This window comes from Xiphophorus maculatus, chromosome 20, assembly GCF_002775205.1.
Source record: "Xiphophorus maculatus strain JP 163 A chromosome 20, X_maculatus-5.0-male, whole genome shotgun sequence".
NCBI lineage: Eukaryota > Metazoa > Chordata > Actinopteri > Cyprinodontiformes > Poeciliidae > Xiphophorus > Xiphophorus maculatus.
Genome location: NC_036462.1, coordinates 29,166,323 through 29,187,406, shown reverse-complemented (window position 1 = coordinate 29,187,406; position 21,084 = coordinate 29,166,323). Strand labels below are relative to the sequence as shown.

The 21,084-nt window shown below is 37.9% G+C and overlaps 2 protein-coding genes across 2 annotated transcripts in view; both read right to left on the bottom strand.

The window, feature by feature from the left end:
* The window catches only part of prickle2 (prickle planar cell polarity protein 2), a 120,466-nt gene that overhangs the window by 43,225 nt on the left and 56,157 nt on the right, over window positions 1–21,084 (bottom strand). The window lies entirely within an intron of this gene.
* On the bottom strand, window positions 5,029–19,439 carry LOC111612346 (SET domain-containing protein 5-like). The gene is made up of 12 exons (XM_023353470.1): window positions 17,589–19,439; window positions 17,336–17,498; window positions 17,048–17,240; window positions 16,671–16,772; window positions 16,470–16,553; window positions 16,088–16,159; window positions 13,945–14,034; window positions 13,262–13,333; window positions 13,003–13,092; window positions 12,320–12,391; window positions 5,732–5,779; window positions 5,029–5,191 (listed from the first exon to the last, which is right to left on the bottom strand). The coding sequence occupies exons 1-12, from the start codon at window positions 17,692–17,694 to the stop codon at window positions 5,120–5,122; spliced, it is 1,164 nt and encodes a 387-aa protein (XP_023209238.1). The 5' UTR covers window positions 17,695–19,439; the 3' UTR covers window positions 5,029–5,119.

Sequence of the window (21,084 nt, the reverse complement as noted above, 5' to 3'; positions counted from 1 at the left end):
AATAATAATAATTTTAAAAAAAAAGACTGTTGTTGTGAAGCAGCAATTTAGTTAGTAATAAAACTTTGGGTCGATAGACGAGATTAATGCCTGCAGATTGGATTGGATCAAGATTTATCACCATAAAAGTCAACTTACGAGTTTCAGAGTGGAGAAACAATCATGTTTAAACCTGGTGAAGATGAGGAATACAGCTGCGTTGTTTTACTTGTACCTTTGGATTGACTTTTTCTTACTATGGAGGAAAATAAGAACATAGTTTGGATTGATACTCAGCATGGAACGGAAACACAACCTTGGCAGTCTGAAAGGAGGAAAACATTGAACCACCACACAAAAGCCCCTTCACTTTATCTGGAGTGATAAAATAATGGAGAAAAATGTTGGCACTCGAGCTGTAAGTGAAGGATGACTCTTACCCAGCAAGGTATTGGATTGTAACAATGTCATGTCTGGTTTTTTTTCTCCCCCAACATCGTGGTGGTGAGGTTTTCTCATCTAAAAGGCATCTTTGTTTAGTGTGAAGTGTGATGGATTTAAGCTTTATTAGAAGAACGTCTACAGCAGGTCTGTCAGAGAAATGATCCTGACACGACGGTAAAGTGGACAGTTTGATGACGATACAGAGCAAAGCGTGATGAAGCTTCAGTACAGAAAAAAAAAAAAAAAACATTTCTAAGTGCATACACTGGAGGACGGAGAATGGTTGAGCTTTATTGCAGACAAATGGACTGGTGCTTTCATTAAGATCTCTGACATCTTCGGTCTACAGTATTGATTCTGGGGCCAAAAGTCAAATAGAAAATCTGCCCTACTGGGAAACTGCAGAGTCTGAGAACAATCAGATGACTCCTGCTTAAAAAAGTTCCTCCGTTGGCTGAAGAATGAGGAGTGGAATATTTGAACGTTTACTTTCGAACTCCATCGAGTTTGAAAATAAATTCAGACATAAATTCACAAGTCCAGAATTTATGTCTGCCCAGTCGGTCAGTTGCCATGTCTTGGTAGATTTGCAGTTGTGTGTGTTTTTTTTAAATTATTATTATTATTATTTGTGGATGAGGGATTCATCCATTCTAACTTCAGCGTTATCCATGACCTGCCTGGTGTATTCCTTGGTCTTCGTATGCTCTTTGTTCACTAACATTCTCTGACAAAGCTCACTGTTGGAGAACAAGCGACATCATTTAAATTCCACTTCGCATTTATGCACTTCACGTTGTGCTGATCTAATGCAGAGAAATCCCAATCACATAAATTGCAGCTTGTGGTTGTTGTAACGTGACAAAGCATGGAAAAGTTATGGCTGCATAAATACTTTTGGAAGGGCACCCTTTGTGAAATTTGTGTGCTGCTGCTGGAGGGGAGAGCGATAGGAGACACCTGGTGTGCGAGAAACCAGAGCAGCATCTAACTGTATTATACAGATTAATTAAGAGCCTGAATCTGTTTCCTATTATCTTTGAATGCTTGTTGATGGGGGTCCACAGCCACATGCACCGCTGTGTGGGGGCTTGTGGCCTGATTAGATCAGTGAGACCCATGTGGGAGCTGTTTTCCTTTCCTCAGGATGCTGCTGTAACCAGTAATAACTTATGGCACTGCGAGAGTCTGCATAAATAAATAAATAAAAAAATTATACTAATAAAAAGGTGGTAATTTCTGCTGCACAAACGTATCAGGCACAAACAGAGAGTGTCTTCAGGAAGTGTGTCCTCTGGGAAGAAAATGACGGAGTGGAAGAGTGTGTGAGTACAGAAATCGAGGAAAGGGGGTTGGAAGAAAGGAACAAGTTGGAGGTCATTGTCTGACTTCAAAGCACACCCCCAAACCCCTGCTCCAAAAAAAAAAGAAATAAAAAATGCTCCGTCTCTAAAGCGCTGCTTTATGATGCAGAGTCTGACACACACCACCAAGCTACTGGCACTATGTGTGTGTGTGTGTATGTTTTATAGCCAACAATAAGAGAAGCCTCCATTGCTGGACGGATTGGTAGGAGGCTGGGGGATGGGCGCATTAGGGAGGGAAACCAAACTTTCTCCACTAACTAGCTTTGACATGAACCAAACACTGGGACCCTTATGGACTCATGTCTGGACGCTCTGGGATGAAGGCGGTGAGCGCTTTTACACCCTGATGTCACCATGGCGAACTATATGCAGGAAGGGAATGAGAATGTTAAAGGAGCTTTACAACACGACGGAAGCTGTCTCAAGTGAGAGCTGGGACTATTTTATCTGCTGCAGGAGGCTTGTTAGAGACTGGAAGAAACATTATCTCAACCCTCCTGATGCATGCATTGGACCTGCACTCAGTCCTACGCATATCAAGTACTGTCTTTGAGGCCGGCATCTTTTAACAGCTCTATGTCAATGACCTCCAACTTGTTCCTTTCTTCCAACCCCCCAGGTCTGCACCAAAGCATTTACGAATACCAATTAAGTTTTGACCCAGACTTAAAGGCCAGTGACGAGGCCCCTCTCTTGCTGTCTTATTAACGTTACACGCTCTGCTGAGGGTACATGCAAAGAAACATACAACACACACACACACACTTAGAGGGAATGTCTGCTCTAAACCAGAGTCTCCAAAGTGTTTTTGCGGCGCTAGTGGCTCGTATTTTTTTGACAGTAGGCAGACAGGAAGGAGGGTCAGGAGGGGGGAAGACATGCGGCAAAGGTCGTCGGGACCGGGAGTCGAACCTGCGACGTCCGCGTCGAGGACTAAGGCCTCCAAACGTGGGGCGTGCTAACCCCCTGCGCCACCACAGCACGCCCCAGCAAGCTACTATTTTATTTATTAATTTTACGTTTTTTGGTAACTCACATCCAGAGAAACTTTGTTATGGAATGAGAGAAAGTCAAAGTGTCAGAGAAAGTCAAAGTGTCAGATGAGAATCTAATTTGGAGACAGGGATTACATTAGACATGCTTCTCTCTAGTTTTCTTTACATTCTAGTAAGCAGTTTAGGAAAAGGTAAACGAAGATGTACGTTAGGTTAGATGTATTTATTTATTTTCAAAAAAGCAACTTTCAGTCCATGCCGAGTAGTGAAGGGAAAATCTTTCAAGAGCTAACATGTGAGCTCTCTCAGTTTCAGGCCATTCTTCTGATCCGCATTCCTCTGTTTTCAATTACGCCTAATGTTTATCTCTCACTCCTTCCTTTGGTTTCACAAATCAAACAAACCTACATGCAAACTTGCACTGCTACAGAGACACAACAAAACCGCCTGTACTCATCGAGACAGCCAACAGCATGTGTCTGTATGAGGGTTTGCTTATGTGACCTGGGCCGCTTTGGGTCAACTCGTCCTGCTGGCAATTTTTGCGCAGCCATTTTGTTCCCACGGGTTGTCGCCAAGCCTCTTGCTACGTCTGTTTAGTACCTGAAAATAACCTGGTTATTAACCGATGCATATCAACCTAGCAACACAAAGTGTTGCTAGGTTGTCAGCAGGGTGTGACGAAATTGCAGTATAAAATATTACCATATTAAACCGCCACAATATTTCTTATAAGTCAAGTCTGTGACGCAAAGTGCTATTCTGTTGCTGTTGGCATAGACTTTGTCTGGTAAGGTTAGCCTATGTTGTTATTATGGGATTTGAAGGTATTTGCTTAAGCCTGTTATACTGTAGATACGTATTTTGAAGGAAGAAAAAGAGCGATTCCTGAGATGCCTGATTATGCTGTCTATGTCTGATCACAATGAGTCACATAACACCCTGTCTCCAGCATGGTTTTAGCACAAAAATGAGCACCTATGTGCACCAGAACCTCGTGACATTACAGTTATTTATTTTCTCTTCTTAGATTTTTCTGATTTCAGCGCAGCGACAGTTGTTTTCTCAATCACAGCTGGACCAATGCAGGTCACTAGGTGGCTACAATGGTTCCAGACAGCAGGGGGTTAATCTCTAATCCATTAGTGATTAAATTATTGAAAGTCAGTTTGTGAAACTAATTGACAGAACAAAACAGAGCCTGAAAAAGAGGATTTGTGGCAGGTAGCAGAACAAGCTAACAACAGTAGAGAAACATGTCAGGAGAGTCAGAAGGCTGTTCTGCTTGGAAGATGGCGTGTTTGGAAGAAGATCAGACTACAAGCTGTGACTGTATGATGCCAAGTCTGAGAACACACACACACACACACACACGCACACACACACACACACCTATACAGGTATATAAGGTATAGCCTGCCTTTTTCGCCAAACAGGCCCGACGGTGGTTTAGCTGGACTACCCTTTCCCAAGTAGCTAGAGCAATGGGAGGTGGCTTAAAACACTGCAAAAAATCTGAAAAAAATTTAGCTCCCTTTAGGTTTCAGATAGCAGCTACACAGCCTTTCTTTCAGCAGCCTGACAACATGGTGGCTTGTATGGACATCAGCAAATGTGGTTTATGAGAACAAAACAAAGTATTGTGAGAACTTTAAAGGGACAACTACGTCATATTTAAAAACCTGCTGATTAGCATAAATACACAACCTGACAGCACAAAGCATTAACAGAACATATTTTATTAGGTAAATATGACCAAATAATTCAATTATTTTTCTTTAAAAAATAAAAGTAAGCCTCAAATTGAAATTACCAAAAGAAAAACAATCTAATTTAAGTGCCTCAACAAAACATACACAAAAGTAAAATAAGGGTTTTAGGGTGCAGACTGTTGCCAAATATTCTGAATATAAATAAATAAGTAAAAGAATGTTAAATTAAAATTCTGCCACCTTTTCGAATAATTTTTATGCTGGACAACAGAAAAATGCCTCACCATTAGAAAAACGCTTTTCTGCCTATCAACACAAATACATTTAAACAGCCTCTAAGTCACGGGACTTTACAGATAATATTGTTTGATAGGCAACAAAAAAAAAAATGTTTTAGTAGCATGAACAAAATGGAACACTTTTGAACAAATGATTACTTCACATAAAATCTAGAGCCTTTTCTTTTGTGCCTGCCTCATAGCAGTTATTCCACGGTTTCTCACAAAGTCCCTGATATTTTGTGCTGTTCTTTGAGCCAGCACAGGACCTTCCACCAACTTGCAGTGTTTGCACTCATTTTTAGTGGCAAGTTTTCCTTTACCTATGTGAGCTTTAAAATGCCTCATAACAGCAGAAACCTCAGCACTTGACCATGGTTTTTTTGGTTGTCTTCTGGGTGCAGTAGAGGAGGTCTCTGAAGGGAAAAAAGTAAAGAGAAAAATGATTAAAACAGTTTATTAAAACAAAAAATGAAAAACATTCAAGATGGCTGCTGGCCAAGCATGTTTGTAAGTTTCTCTACTAATCAACTAACTGAGAAAGTGGACAAAAATTTGGAATACAATGCTTCAAAAATGTGAAATTACTAGAAATTGGGTGGAGAAAAAGGACAATGAGAAATGTCCAAGCAGAAACAAAAGCAATCTCCCAAATGGAGGCATGTGGACAAAAAACAAGTTGTTTCAGTTTAGTTTTATTTCATGCTTGTGCTCAATAAAGAGCTTATTTATTGTTGAACTCCGTGTCTTCCTGTCTTTGGTATGGCTCAAAGAGCCGGTCGTAACACTCTTCACTAGGTTGGCACATGTCTCAAGCAAATGGCATATAGTTTGAGGTCATCTAGACTGCATGGCCTTTAAGCATGAACTAGTTAATATGGTCAGCGCAGTAGAATTATGCTTTAACTAAATGTAGCTAGGATCAAAACACAGACTCATAAGGAAACTTGACTTGCCTTCAACAGGAGGGACAGTTTCCTCTGCTGTCGATGACACTGCTCCCACTAAGACAAACAACAAAAGTTTAAAAAACAAAAAACAGATAGACAAAAAGTTATAGCATCTTTGGATTCAAGTAACATACACAAATCATCCATATTCTTGCTTTGCTCAGGTTCCACAGGCTCCACAGGTTCCACAGGTTCCTCAGGTTCCTCAGGTTCCACAGATTCCACGGTTTCCACGGATTCCTCAGGTTCCACAGAATCGCAGTCATCCAAGTCACTTAAATCTTCCTTTTCTTCATCCTCACTTAGTTCTATTTCATCTGAAAGGCATTATTAGAATACAAATGAGTGCCATACATAAAATTATATCTAAGCATTACCAAAATGAGGCTTAAAACACATTTTGTATTTATTAGTATTTTCTAACAGAGAATCCCTACTGTAATATTTTCCAATAATAATCATTTATTTAAATCCACCAGTTTTATGAATGTTGATTATGTCAGACAAGTCCTACTAATGGAAATAAGATCACAAAAAAAATTCAGCAATAACCTTCGATTTCGATGTCATCAAGGGATTTTCCTTGCAGGGTGGATACGTGTCCTTTCTCCATGGACAAAAGAAGCTTAGAAATCTTTGCCAGTTGTGTTGTTGGCACAGGTAAGCGATAAAATTCCCTGTGGACACGAATGTCATGTCCCAGGAAGTCAGCCACCTGGTCAATTTCATTATTTTTGAGGTTGAGGACTTGTGACAATGTGGCAACATGCTTCCTGAGTTGCGTGGACCTGAGGAACTCGGGATGCTTCGCCCCACATTGGCTTCCATAAACACGCAAACAGTCTTGGCCCCTGTAGTGACTTTGAGATCTTGGTCGGGCAAAAAGAAAGATGTTTGTGGAGCAAACACCACATTGCTCTCTTTTGCTGACCAGCAGAGTCAGAGCATCCACCACATCTGGAGAAAGGAGAACCGCAACTTTTCGACCTCTTTTTCCAATTATTTCAACACGACTGAAGTAGCTACAGAGCCTTTTTTCAACCTTGGACAATCCAGCAGCAACATCTTCATGGAGCTTGGAGTCATCTCTCTGCTGGAAACCTCTGAGACGCATCTTTGAGACTTCTCCAGCTCGTCTTCGATTGAACACAATGACCTGTGCAAGAGTAACTTTTGCAAGTTCTGCATAATTCTGGGGGCTGACCTCTTCTTTCAAGTTAGAAAATGCATTTTCTCCAGATTTCTTAAGGTACCTATGAAGACTCTGAACATCTTCTGTGAATGGTAAGGTTAATGGCTTATTATATTTGGCATGACTCAGAGTGTTCAAGGCAGTATGTGACACTAACTCAGACCACTTGGATGTATGCAGCTTTTTGAAAGTGTCTGTTGACTTAATCAGTTCTTCATCTTCTGCCATGAGCGCTCGGCAATGGATAATGTCACTGATTTTCTGTAGTGTATGTCCCAGTTTTAGTGCAAGACTTGGTGTTTGGTATGAATGCTTTTCTTCATCAAAACCGCAGACAATCTTTACTGCCTGGACAACTCTTTGGAAGTTAGCAGGTTTCACAGCTTCCTCCAAGTTATGTATAGAGAATTCAGACCGTAGACATATTAACAGACGTCCAATTTCACGGAGCTTCTGTCGGATGTACTCATACTTAGTAGGGTCTTGTCCATGTCTGTTGTAGAGAGACTGGGCAAACTGAATAATGGTCAGGTCATTTCTCACAACTGTGGCTACATCATCCTGCTTCATGGGACCGAGGAGCTTCCAAACCCCACTTGAAATCTCTTGACAGAATGCAGACTCTTGAGCCATAGCAAAACCCAGTACTTTGGTTCTTCCATGTCCTTGGCTCAAATCTTCATTTTGTGGCTTACAGGGGCATCTTTGGACATGTCTCCATAGTTCCTTTCGAATGTACATACCTTGGCAGTACATACAATGTATAAATGTTCCAGTCTTTGCTTTTGGCTTTCTCTTAACTTTCAACGATCCTTTCCCACTTTGTAAAACCTCACAGTTATGTTTGAAGTTCCCCTTGTTTCTCATTTTTTCTAGAAGAACATTGCGCTCTTTCGAGTCTTCCGGAAGGGAAAAGGCATAAGCAATTTCAGCATGTGTCTTGTGGGTTTTTAAATGGCATGAAATTTTGCTCTGTGGCCTACCACATACAAAGCAGTAGTTCTTAGCACTCAAAATATGCTGTGAGGATTCCTGTTTGTGAAGCTCCTTTTGACTTTTTGGTTTATTGTTTGAGTCTTTGGTAGACTTGGCTGGGCTGAATGTTTCGAATGTGCCATCACCCATATCATCTGTGTGAAAAGGAGGCCAGTAATTTGATGTGCAAGGTTCAACCACAGAACTTGAGTCTGGCAAGAATGAAGTGAGATCGGGTATTGTTGGGTTTCCTTGAAGTTGTCCAACTTTAGACTTGATGGGCTGAAGAGGGATGCTAACATCTGAGTCTTCATCAGCTTCTGCAGATTCTGAATTTGGTATGTAGTCAATATCAGATGCATGGTCATCATCTGACATTTCACATTCTTTGGAAGGTGATGTGTTGTTATCTGATGAGGAGTCAGCTATGGAATACTTAAACAGTTCTTTTGCCTGAAATTGGGAGTGGGAAGTGGGAAATATAATTTATGTTATAATGGAGACTTAGAAGGCAAAGCTAAAAAAACGTATGTGGATATTCACCTGAGATCCGTCATCCTTTATAATTTGTTTAAGGCAGTATGAATGCCAGACTTTTGAACAACCTGTGAAAAAATTTAAATGTAAAAAACCACAGAAGACAAGCAAAATCCAAAATCTCAAATAAACCATTACACCTTACGTTTAGATCAGATGGAATAGTTAAAAATAGATTAACAATTTTTTTTTTTCAAATGTGCAAAATTGAACATTCTGGATAAAATTTTTATGTTCTGTTTTAAATAAAGATCACGGTTAAAGGCTTTAAGGTACTTTGAAAACTTCCACTGCTTTGAAAGTCACCATGATGACATAAATTGCATTGTATTGAAAACTATGTACTCAATTCTGAAACTGTAATTTGTTCATGGTCAACAGTTCAACAAAGACATACATCCTATTAAAATTAATTAATTCACAGTACAAATTAACTAAATATCTTACCTTTGCACTGGTAGCCAACCCACTTGAATGAAGAACAAGGTCCAAAACACTGAGTACACTTCTCCAAAGAGGATACTGTTGTGCACATCAAGTGATGTTTTTGACACTACAAAGAACAAATTAAACATATATTTAAACACACACACACACACATATATATATATATACATACATATATATACAGTCATATGAAAAAGTTTGGGCAGCCCTATTAAACTTAATTATTTTTATATCTAAATATTTGGGTGTATGCAACAGCTATTTCAGTTTGATATATCTGATGGACATAAGTAATATTTCAGTATTGCATTGAGGTTTATTGTACTAACAGAAAATGTGAAGTATGCATTAAAACAGAATTTGACAGGTGCAAAAATATGGGCACTTCAACAGAAAAGTGGCATTAATATTTAGCAGATCCTCCTTTTGCAAAAATAACAGCCTCTAGTCACTTCCTGTAGCTTTTAATGAGTTCCTGGATCCTGGATGAAGGTATTTTTGACCATTCTTCTTTGCAAAACAATTCCAGTTCAGTTAAGTTTGATGGTCGCCGAGCATTTACAGCCTGCTTCAAATCATCCCACAGATGTTCAATGATATTCAGGTCTGGGGATTGGGATGGCCATTCCAGAACATTGTAATTGTTCCTCTGCATGAATGCCCGAGTAGATTTGGAGCAGTGTTTTGGATCATTGTCTTGCTGAAATATCCCAGCGCAACTTCAACTTCGTAACTGATTCTTGAACATTATTCTCAAGAATCTGTTGATATTGAGTGAAATCCATGCAACCCTCAACTTTAACAAGATCCCCATTGCTGACATTGGCCACTCAGCCCCAAAGCATGATGAAACCTCCACCACATTTTACAGTGGGTAGCAAGTGTTTTTCTTGAAACACTGTATTTTTTTTGCTGCCATGCATAACGCCATTTTTTATGACCAAACAACTTAATCTTTGTTTCTTTTTTTTATTTTATCTTTATTGATTCTCAAGAAAGTACCACTTACATAAACTTAGGTCTCTACATCACAGGATTAACTTCAACATTTGTAATAAGGTAGACATGTAGACCATTGCATAATAACAGTCAAAACAAAAATGCAACTTCACTTCCCTGAGAAAGATTATAAAGCAAGGAATAAAGAGTGTGAAAAAAGAAACCAAAAATAGAGAAAGGAATCGGGTTAGAAATGTAAAGAGCAAACCAGAAAAAAAAAGAAATACATAAACGAAAGACATAGTATAGAATAATTATGAAGTATGGCTGTCATAGGAGATTTAATCAAGTTTGGTCTCTAAAAATGAAATCAGATCTCTACCCAAATCTGCCACCACTGACAGAATTGTTCAGTCCTGTGACTGTTATTTCTTTTCCATTTTATACATGTTAAATATTATGTCGATCCAGTCGTCGAAAGTTGGTTTGTCTTGTGACAACCATTTTCTTGTAATGTTTTTCTTACTTGCTATTAATAAAATAGTCATTAAATATTTATTTCTTTTTGAAGAAATTATGTAAAATACATAAGCTTGATCTCAAAAGGAATGTTCTGCTTGAAAATATCTTGTAAGGCACTATTTATCTTTTTCCAGTAATCTTTTATGATTGGGTAGTCCCAGAAGACATGATAATGGTTTGCGTTTTGACTCGGTCATCCGTCTCCTTAATTTTTTGGTGTATGTTGATGAGTTCTGACTTAATGTCATCAAGCTGTTGTTTCATATCTTTTCGGAAATCCCGTAACTCCCCCAGGATTTGCGCTAGTGCAGTCGAGTCAGTGGAAAGCTTATTAGCATTAGCTTCGCCGAGGTGCTGATGTGTTGGTGAGCTACCTGCCGTCTTTCTTTCTTTTGCCAATTCTTTATTCGTGGTTTTCTTATTCCCGTCCCTTTTCCCCATTCTAGACCCCCTTATAGATTCCATTTTACTCATTTTTTGTTATATTTGGCAATTAATGGCGGTCAAATTAAGATTTACTGGAGGTGCAGTCAGCTCAAGCTGCCATCTCGGAAGTTGACGTCACTGGAACCCCTCAATCTTTGTTTCATCAGTCCACAGGACCTTGTTCCAAAATGAAACCGGCTTGTCCAAATGTGCTTTTGCATACCTCAAGCGACTGTTTGTGGCATGCTTGCAGAAAAGGCTTCTGTCGCATCACTCTCCCATACAGCTTCTCCTTGTGCAAAGTGCGCTGAATTGTTGAACAATGCACAGTGACACCATCTGCAGCAAGATGATCCTGCAGGTCTTTGAGGTGGTCTGTGGGTTGTCTTTGATTGTTCTCACCATTCTTCTTCTCTGCCTCTCTGATATTTTTCTTGGCCTGCCACTTCTGGGCTTAACAAGAACTGTCCCTGTGGTCTTCCATTTCCTTACTATGTTCCTCACAGTGGAAACTGACAGTTTAAATCTCTGAGACAACTTTTTGTATCCTTCCCCTAAACAACTATGTTGAACAATCTTTGTATTCAGATCATTTGAGAGTTGTTTTGAGGTGCCCATGATGCCACTCTTCAGAGGAGACTCAAACAGGAGAACAACTTGCAACTGGCCACCATAAATACATATTCTCATGATTGGATACACTTGTCTATGAAGTTCAAAGCTTAATGAGGTTACCAAACCAATTTTGTGTTTCAGTAAGTCAGTGAAAAGTAGTTGGGAGTATTCAAATCAATAAAATGATAAGGGTACCCAAATTTTTGCACCTGTCAAATTCTGTTTTAATGCATATTGCACATTTTCTGTTAGTACAATAAACCTCAATTTAATACTGGAATATTAATGTTTCCATCAGTTATTAGATATATCAAACTGAAATAGCTGTTGCAAAACCCCAAATATTTAGAAATAAAATAATTAAGATTAATAAGGGTGCCCAAACGTTTTCACAGACAGACAGACAGACATATATTATTATTTATATGTATTAGCTCAGATGGAGTAGCTTTTCAATGAGTAAGCAATTTCCCCTCTGGGATCATACTATATTGGATAATAAATGAGACAAATAATTACTGAGGGTTCCAGTCATAAAAAACAACATTTTCTGCAAACTTTTAAATTGTTGAATTAAAAATATTGTGTGGTCAAGATGTAGATAAATACAAAAGACAAAATTTATATATATATATATATATATATATATATATATTTTAACTTTGACAACATTTAAAACATTTTTCTAAGATTATATTCTGTGCCACCAAGTCAACATTTATCAGAAGTCAAAAAAATATTCTCAACCTCACAAGAACCAAAACATATGTTTTTATCTATTCAATAAAGCAAGGTCCCCATATATGAAATGGTTGACTACTTCACAGAGATATCTTCACTTAAATGATTGTGCTATGAGAGCCAACAACCATGGAAGGAAACTAGTTTTAAATCCAGCCAAAATGTTTGGTAATTTCAAAATGAAAATCCAATTTCTGTACCTGTTCTGTGTTGCCAGCTGAAGAAGTTGTACGAGGACAGTCAGGACTTTGAGTCATTTCTTTCTCCAATTCCTGTGAAAAATAAGAAAAAATTATTTTTTTCTCCACAGAAATTCTGTGATGCAGCAGAGAAAATAGTCCGATTGTAACTCAAGTGTTTTAAATCCTGGAAACACCTTAAAAGATGAACGTCATACACATTGAATGACAGCAAACTTTAACAAATATTCAAAATACTCCAATTTCACCAGCATTGACAAGATGGAAGTCTGATTCTGTTGTGAAATTAAAAGGAATTTTAGCAAAAATCTATGCATCTACTTTAACCTTTAAGAAATTAAAATATTTACTCTCCCAATATATTCTGTAATGCCAAGTCAACATTTATCAGAGGTCAAATCAATATTTACAAGGTCACAAGAACCAAAACATATGTTTTTATCAATTCAAGAACGCAAGGTCCCCATATACAATATGGTCCTCCTGTATCACATTGGGGCAGGTGACCATGAAACACACACATACACACGCTGAACTTACAAACTGAAAACCATGACATGAGACTGTCCTTACAAACCAATGTCCAGATAAACCACATGGCATTCAGGTCCACACACAGACACACTGAAGTTGAACAGGTTGGCTGACTGACATCATTTAGCTGCACCTTAAACATAAAATACCTCTGAATTGATGGGGAGTGAATCCAGGACAGGGTCTGTCTCATTTGGGACACTGGTTGTCATCTGATCCTGATCATTTTCAGCTGTGATCTGAAACAGAAAATAAATACAAGTCAACACCATACTGCCCTTGATTACTTCACAGAGATATCTTCACTTAAATGATTGTTCTATGAGAGAAAACACCCATGAAAGGAAACTAGTTTTAAATCCAGCCAAAATGTTTGGTAATTTCAAAATGAAAACCCAACTTCTGTACCTGTTCTGTGTTGCCAGCCGTAGAAGTCGTACGAGGACAGTCAGGACTTTGGGACATTTCTTCCTCCAATTCCTGTGAAAAAGAAGAAAAATTGATTTTTTTCTCCACAGAAATTCTGTGATGCAGCAGAGAAAATAGTCCGATTGTAACTCAAGTGTTTTAAATCCTGGAAACACCTTAAAAGATGAACGTTATACACATTGAATGACAGCAAACTTTAACAAATATTCAAAATACTCCAATTTCACCAGCATTGATTAGATGGAAGTCTGATTCTGTTGTGAAATTAAAAGGAATTTTAGCAAAAATCTATGCATCTACTTTAACCTTTAAGAAATTAAAATATTTACTCTCCCAATATATTCTGTAATGCCAAGTCAACATTTTTCAGAGGTCAAATCAATATTTACAAGGTCACAAGAACCAAAACATATGTTTTTATCAATTCAAGAACGCAAGGTCCCCATATACAATATGGTCCTCCTGTATCACATTGGGGCAGGTGACCATGAAACACACACATACACACGCTGAACTTACAAACTGAAAACCATGACATGAGACTGTCCTTACAAACCAATGTCCAGATAAACCACATGGCATTCAGGTCCACACACAGACACACTGAAGTTGAACAGGTTGGCTGACTGACATCATTTAGCTGCACCTTAAACATAAAATACCTCTGAATTGATGGGGAGTGAATCCAGGACAGGGTCTGTCTCATTTGGGACACTGGTTGTCATCTGATCCTGATCATTTTCAGCTCTGATCTGAAACAGAAAATAAATACAAGTCAACACCATACTGCCCTTGATTACTTCACAGAGATATCTTCACTTAAATGATTGTTCTATGAGAGAAAACACCCATGAAAGGAAACTAGTTTTAAATCCAGCCAAAATGTTTGGTAATTTCAAAATGAAAACCCAACTTCTGTACCTGTTCTGTGTTGCCAGCTGAAGAAGATGTACAAGGATAGTCAGGACTTTGAGTCATTTCTTTCTCCAATTCCTGTGAAAAAGAAGAAAAATTGATTTTTTTCTCCACAGAAATTCTGTGATGCAGCAGAGAAAATAGTCCGATTGTAACTCAAGTGTTTTAAATCCTGGAAACACCTTAAAAGATGAACGTTATACACATTGAATGACAGCAAACTTTAACAAATATTCAAAATACTCCAATTTCACCAGCATTGACAAGATTGAAGTCTGATTCTGTTGTGAAATTAAAAGAAATTTTAGCAAAAATCTATGCATCTACTTTAACCTTTTAGAAATTAAAATATTTACTCTCCCAATATATTCTGTAATGCCAAGTCAACATTTATCAGAGGTCAAATCAATATTTACAAGGTCACAAGAACCAAAACATATGTTTTTATCAATTCAAGAACGCAAGGTCCCCATATACAATATGGTCCTCCTGTATCACATTGGGGCAGGTGACCATGAAACACACACATACACACGCTGAACTTACAAACTGAAAACCATGACATGAGACTGTCCTTACAAACCAATGTCCAGATAAACCACATGGCATTCAGGTCCACACACAGACACACTGAAGTTGAACAGGTTGGCTGAATGACATCATTTAGCTGCACCTTAAACATAAAATACCTCTGAATTGATGGGGAGTGAATCCAGGACAGGGTCTGTCTCATTTGGGACACTGGTTGTCATCTGATCCTGATCATTTTCAGCTGTGATCTGAAACAGAAAATAAATACAAGTCAACACCATACTGCCCTTGATTACTTCACAGAGATATCTTCACTTAAATGATTGTTCTATGAGAGAAAACACCCATGAAAGGAAACTAGTTTTAAATCCAGCCAAAATGTTTGGTAATTTCAAAATGAAAACCCAACTTCTGTACCTGTTCTGTGTTGCCAGCTGAAGAAGATGTACAAGGATAGTCAGGACTTTGAGTCATTTCTTTCTCCAATTCCTGTGAAAAAGAAGAAAAATTGATTTTTTTCTCCACAGAAATTCTGTGATGCAGCAGAGAAAATAGTCCGATTGTAACTCAAGTGTTTTAAATCCTGGAAACACCTTAAAAGATGAACGTTATACACATTGAATGACAGCAAACTTTAACAAATATTCAAAATACTCCAATTTCACCAGCATTGACAAGATTGAAGTCTGATTCTGTTGTGAAATTAAAAGAAATTTTAGCAAAAATCTATGCATCTACTTTAACCTTTTAGAAATTAAAATATTTACTCTCCCAATATATTCTGTAATGCCAAGTCAACATTTATCAGAGGTCAAATCAATATTTACAAGGTCACAAGAACCAAAACATATGTTTTTATCAATTCAAGAACGCAAGGTCCCCATATACAATATGGTCCTCCTGTATCACATTGGGGCAGGTGACCATGAAACACACACATACACACGCTGAACTTACAAACTGAAAACCATGACATGAGACTGTCCTTACAAACCAATGTCCAGATAAACCACATGGCATTCAGGTCCACACACAGACACACTGAAGTTGAACAGGTTGGCTGAATGACATCATTTAGCTGCACCTTAAACATAAAATACCTCTGAATTGATGGGGAGTGAATCCAGGACAGGGTCTGTCTCATTTGGGACACTGGTTGTCATCTGATCCTGATCATTTTCAGCTGTGATCTGAAACAGAAAATAAATACAAGTCAACACCATACTGCCCTTGATTACTTCACAGAGATATCTTCACTTAAATGATTGTTCTATGAGAGAAAACACCCATGAAAGGAAACTAGTTTTAAATCCAGCCAAAATGTTTGGTAAATTCAAAATGAAAACCCAACTTCTGTACCTGTTCTGTGTTGCCAGCCGTAGAAGTTGAATGAGTGCAGTCAGGACTTTGGGACATTTCTTCCTCCAATTCCTGTGAAAAAGATGAAAGATTGATTGATTTATCCCCACAGAAGATTTTCTGATGTAGCAGAGAAAATAATTTGGTTGTTAACCCAAGTGTTTTGAATTCTGGAAACAGTCTGCAAGACGAATGCTAATAAACATGTTGACTATTATAATTTCACCAGCACTGACCAAATTGAAGTCTGATTCTGTTAGATTAAAATCACCAAAAATAAAAATATTTTCTATAACTTTTAAGAAATTAAAATATTTACTCTCCCAATATATTCTGTGGTGCCAAGTCAACATTTATCAGAGGTCAAACCAATATTCCCAACCTTGATGGGGAGTGAATCCAGGACTGGATCTGTCTCGTTTGGGACACTGGTTATCATCTGATCCTGGTCATTTTCAGCTCTGATCTGAAACAGAAAACAAATACCAGTCAACACCATACTGCCCTACATTAATTCACAGAGATACCCTCACTTATATTCAGATTTTGTCTTAAAACTTTCAATAATATCATTTTCCCACACCTTTATTTGGTCTTTGCTTGATACCGGTCCATAGTATGAAACCAACCGTGATGTGGATGGCACCTCAACATCTTGTCCAGTTGAAGACATCCCACTGGAGTTCTGTTGAATTTGAATGTATATCAAATTTATTGTAGATGTAACAATGTTTTGAGAATACGTAAAATACTACTGTAAATACTACGATACTGTAATTATTTATTATACATTTGTGGGCAACTGGTTAATTTGCCCAGTAATGTCTTGTATAGTCAGCCATCTAGTGTTGTGAAAAGAATGGTAAAAAAAAAGGAGGTTCAGGTTGTAAATCATCATTATTAGTGCATTTCTTAAATGAACATTGTCTTAAGATTCATACATTTTTATTTTTTTAGTACCTTGAGTCGCCATGGCCAGTCTGAGTCCCCATAATTGTACGTAATCTCTTCTCCCTGATTGATATCTCGAGTTGCAAATAAACACAAATGTGGCTTCTGTTGGACGGTCAAATACTTCATTTTGGCATTTGGGCTGATATTGTCATCGTTTATAAGCCTTCCAAGGGAGCAATCTTCTTTTGCTGCATCAACACTGCAAATACATAACATTTAATTTTAAATATTAAAATATTAATTTATATATATGCCATTTAGTTCTAATTAGACTTCTGATACAAACATACTCACCACCAGAGTTTTCCATTAAAATAGAATTCAAACAAGAATACTTTAAGGTTGTCATGGTAAACTCTCTGTCTCCTCTCACATTCCTCTTTACTGATCAGTTCACCTCGATATTCACACAGAAAGTCTCCTTTCTGAAAAGAGGTTGTGGCAAAGATACCACGACCTAAAGAAGAAAGCAAAAATAATAGTAGAAAGAGTAAACAATGTATAAAGGCTTGATTGTATTTAAACCACTCCAAAAAAATCCCCATACCTTTAAAGGCATTGATGTATGTGACGTCAAGCCCCACTTTGTCCGTTTTGGTATGAATATAATATTTGGCATCTTCCTTCGGATTTATGCGTCTTCGCCTCTGCATGTTTTACTGACATGTATGAAAAGTTATAACAGTCAAAGAAGGAATTACAAGTGTCTTTGTAATTCCTACAAATGTTAAAGCTAAAAATGTAATTATAAATATGGAAACATGTTATGCATGCAAGACACACAGCTCAGATAAAACACCAACACTATAATTTATTTAATCACTGATTTAAAAAAGTGCTTTACCATCTACAAATAGTTCAGTGTTCAATATATTGATGTTCAGCCAATAGTACAGCCTTACAAGAACATTTGAGCCATACTTTAAGGAAAAAGGGTAATTTGTTGCACAAATGAATTTTATTAGAGAAGTCCTATTTATCTTTAATTAAACAGTTTTAATCAGTCCTCCAGGGACAGTCTCCTCCAACTTTTAGTTGCATCTCTGCTTCAACACACCTAAGTCAAATAATGTGGTCAGAAATCTGGAGAATTTGGCTGCATATGAGGAGGTTATTCAGCTAATTGATTCAGGTACAAATATACATTTAAAAATTGAAGGACACCGATATTTGCCTAAATTTGAGGACTCTTGATTTACACTTTCAGCATTTAAGTCATGAAAGTGATTACAGTACACAGCTTTAAAGCCATTGATGCACCAGCCCTATTGCAGCCAATTATTAAAACCTTCAACCATTGGTGCTTTTCCAAAAGATAAACAAGTTTCACAGAAACCTGTGGGTTTGCTTCTTATTAATCTCCTGCTTGAAATCAAGCTTAACGAGCTTAACAAGCATCACTACGGTGCAATTAGCTAACATAAAGCAAGCAGTTCACCAATATTGTTAAATATAATGATGAAAACCTTACAGTTCATCACCCAACTTTTATCACCAAAAGCTAGGTAGTAGGTACCACACAGGTACCACCTACCCCAAATATTGTCAACTTGTCAAACACCTGTTTCTAGCTAGGAGACTAGCTCTAGCTAGGAAGCTAGCTCTCCTAGCCCAGCTAGTCTCTTACTTTAAAACACTCGGAATAAAAACTATACTGCTTCAGGTAAGTCTTTTCAGTCATAAAAGCATACATATTTAAGCTACTTGATGCAAATATCTAAAATAAGTTGCTTAGCTTTAATGTCACCTAAATTAAAATCTAAAATATTTCATTTTGCTCAAAAACCTTTCTTGCAGCTGCAGTTATTTACTTGTAAATAACTTCATCTAGGCAAAAATTATTTTAATTTACCATTAATGCTTACCTGTGCACGGTTATTCCACCAACAGGTCCATATTGAGGGCTGCGGCTTCAAATGAGGATTTAATTTTTAAAAACCTTGCGTCTGGGATGGTTTGGTAATAAGACACGCCCACAGTTTTTTTCCAGCCAATCAGATGATGACCGGCTAAAAGCGCGCGTAGTGTATAAAAATGTGTGTAAAACTGCAATTCATACACTGACATCAGGCGGCGCTGTGTTATACACTGGAATACACAAAACTCAGGTTACATGGTATAAAAGGACAATTAAAGAAAGTGAGATATCACGCTGTTTATTCAGTGAAAAGTACAAATACATGGTCCAAATCATGCAAACACTGGAATAGTTCCTATAAAACTTTAGATTTATGAGAAAAAGTGTTGTTTAGATACTCAAAATTTAAAATACACTCCATGATTTATGCGGACATTGGCACTGTCCGTGTATTACCCCTAGGTCCGCGTAACGTAAGTACGTATTCAGGTCAAAAGGCAGGCTAAACCATATATACCAACACACACACACACACACACACACACACACACACACACACACACACACACACACACACACACACACACACACACACACACACACCCCAACACATAACACCCTGAGTTAGATAAACCAAGATATTCTCCAGTTCAAGTCTGCCAAAAATGATTGATTCCTTCCTTCCCCCCATATTGCATAGAGTCGTACCACATAGTACAATTAATTGAATTTGATTCTCAGGTGACTTCCAGTCACTTCCAGCTAGTAGCTTCTCTTAGTAGGTTTACGTGACTCTTAGCTATTCTCTGACTGATGTGAACATCTTTCATCAATAGAATGTTATCCCGATATTTCTCATTATGAAGCAACATTCAAAGAATGGGCCTCCGAGGGAAAAAAATATCAAAATATGGTTGAAATAAAGAAAGAAAATTATTTCTTAACATATATAAATCTACTCTAGTTAATAGTAATTTTATTTCTTTTTTTTTTTCAGTTTGTGTCTCTGCTGAAACTTTCAAGCATTTTCTGAATGTCTTAGAGAGCCCCTCTACGTTTTGGTTTAAAAACAACATAACTTGGATATCTGCCTTCCTCCTTCATTACAAAAGAGGGGACAGTGAAGAAAGACATGCACCGTTCCTGTCCACCTTTGCGCCACATTTCTCCTTTCTTTCTGGCTGCTCTGGTCTGCTGGGATTGATCAGTGATAAATTGCCTGTTGGCAAAGTTCAGGCATTAAACCTAAGTCAATTCTGCAACCTCTTAATTCAAATATCTCCTCTGAAACATTGTCAATATCAGAAAGTAGAATACTGGAGAGTAGAAATGCAAATAAAGTGCATTGTCACACTGTTTCCTCTTCAACGCAAAGTAGCACACAACTGGAAGGAGAAAGAAAAAGAAAACAAGGGGGGGATTTTAAAAAAAACTTTCTGAAAAGTGTGGCGTGCATTTGTATTTAAACCCGTAGTGTTGTGGTCAAGATCACTTAGTCCGAGACTTTAAGTGAGGCGAGACCAACGCTGGGTACATCACACTTTTCATTTTGGCTTTTGTAAAATAAAAAAAAATCATTTGAAAACCACATTTCCTTCTTCTATACAATTAAACGTCACTTTGTGTGGTTCAAGCACATCAAGTCCCAATAATATACCAGCAGCACTTTGAAGTTTGTAGTTGTAACATAAAAAAAACTGTAAAAAAGTTTAAGAAGTGTGAATACCTTTGCAGGGCTCGGTGAAGATTAGCTTAGTACAAGTACAAAATCTGATTTCATAAACATACATGCAGACAAATGCAGAAAATGCTTTCAGTTATTTCCAGAGGAGGATTTCATTTATGTTGCTGACTAGAAATAATGGAGGAGTGAAGCTCGAGCAGAAGTTGCTTCTCAACAAAAAATATTTTATGACAACATCTGGGGGTGAACGGGAGGTTTCGGCGGCGTTCATCCTGTTGCGCAATCAGGGACGCAGGCAACCGCACACGGGCCCCTGTCTAGAGGGGGACATTTCCAGATTCCCCCCCGAATGCCTCCGCACTTTGTTGACATGAACTTAAGTTCCCGAGACCTCCAGGAAAAAACGCACAAGCGAACTGCAAGCCCAAGCGCACTGAACGGCATTTGAGATTCAAAAACAACATCTGTTCGGTCTATGGTAGGCTTTTGTTAGGCACATCA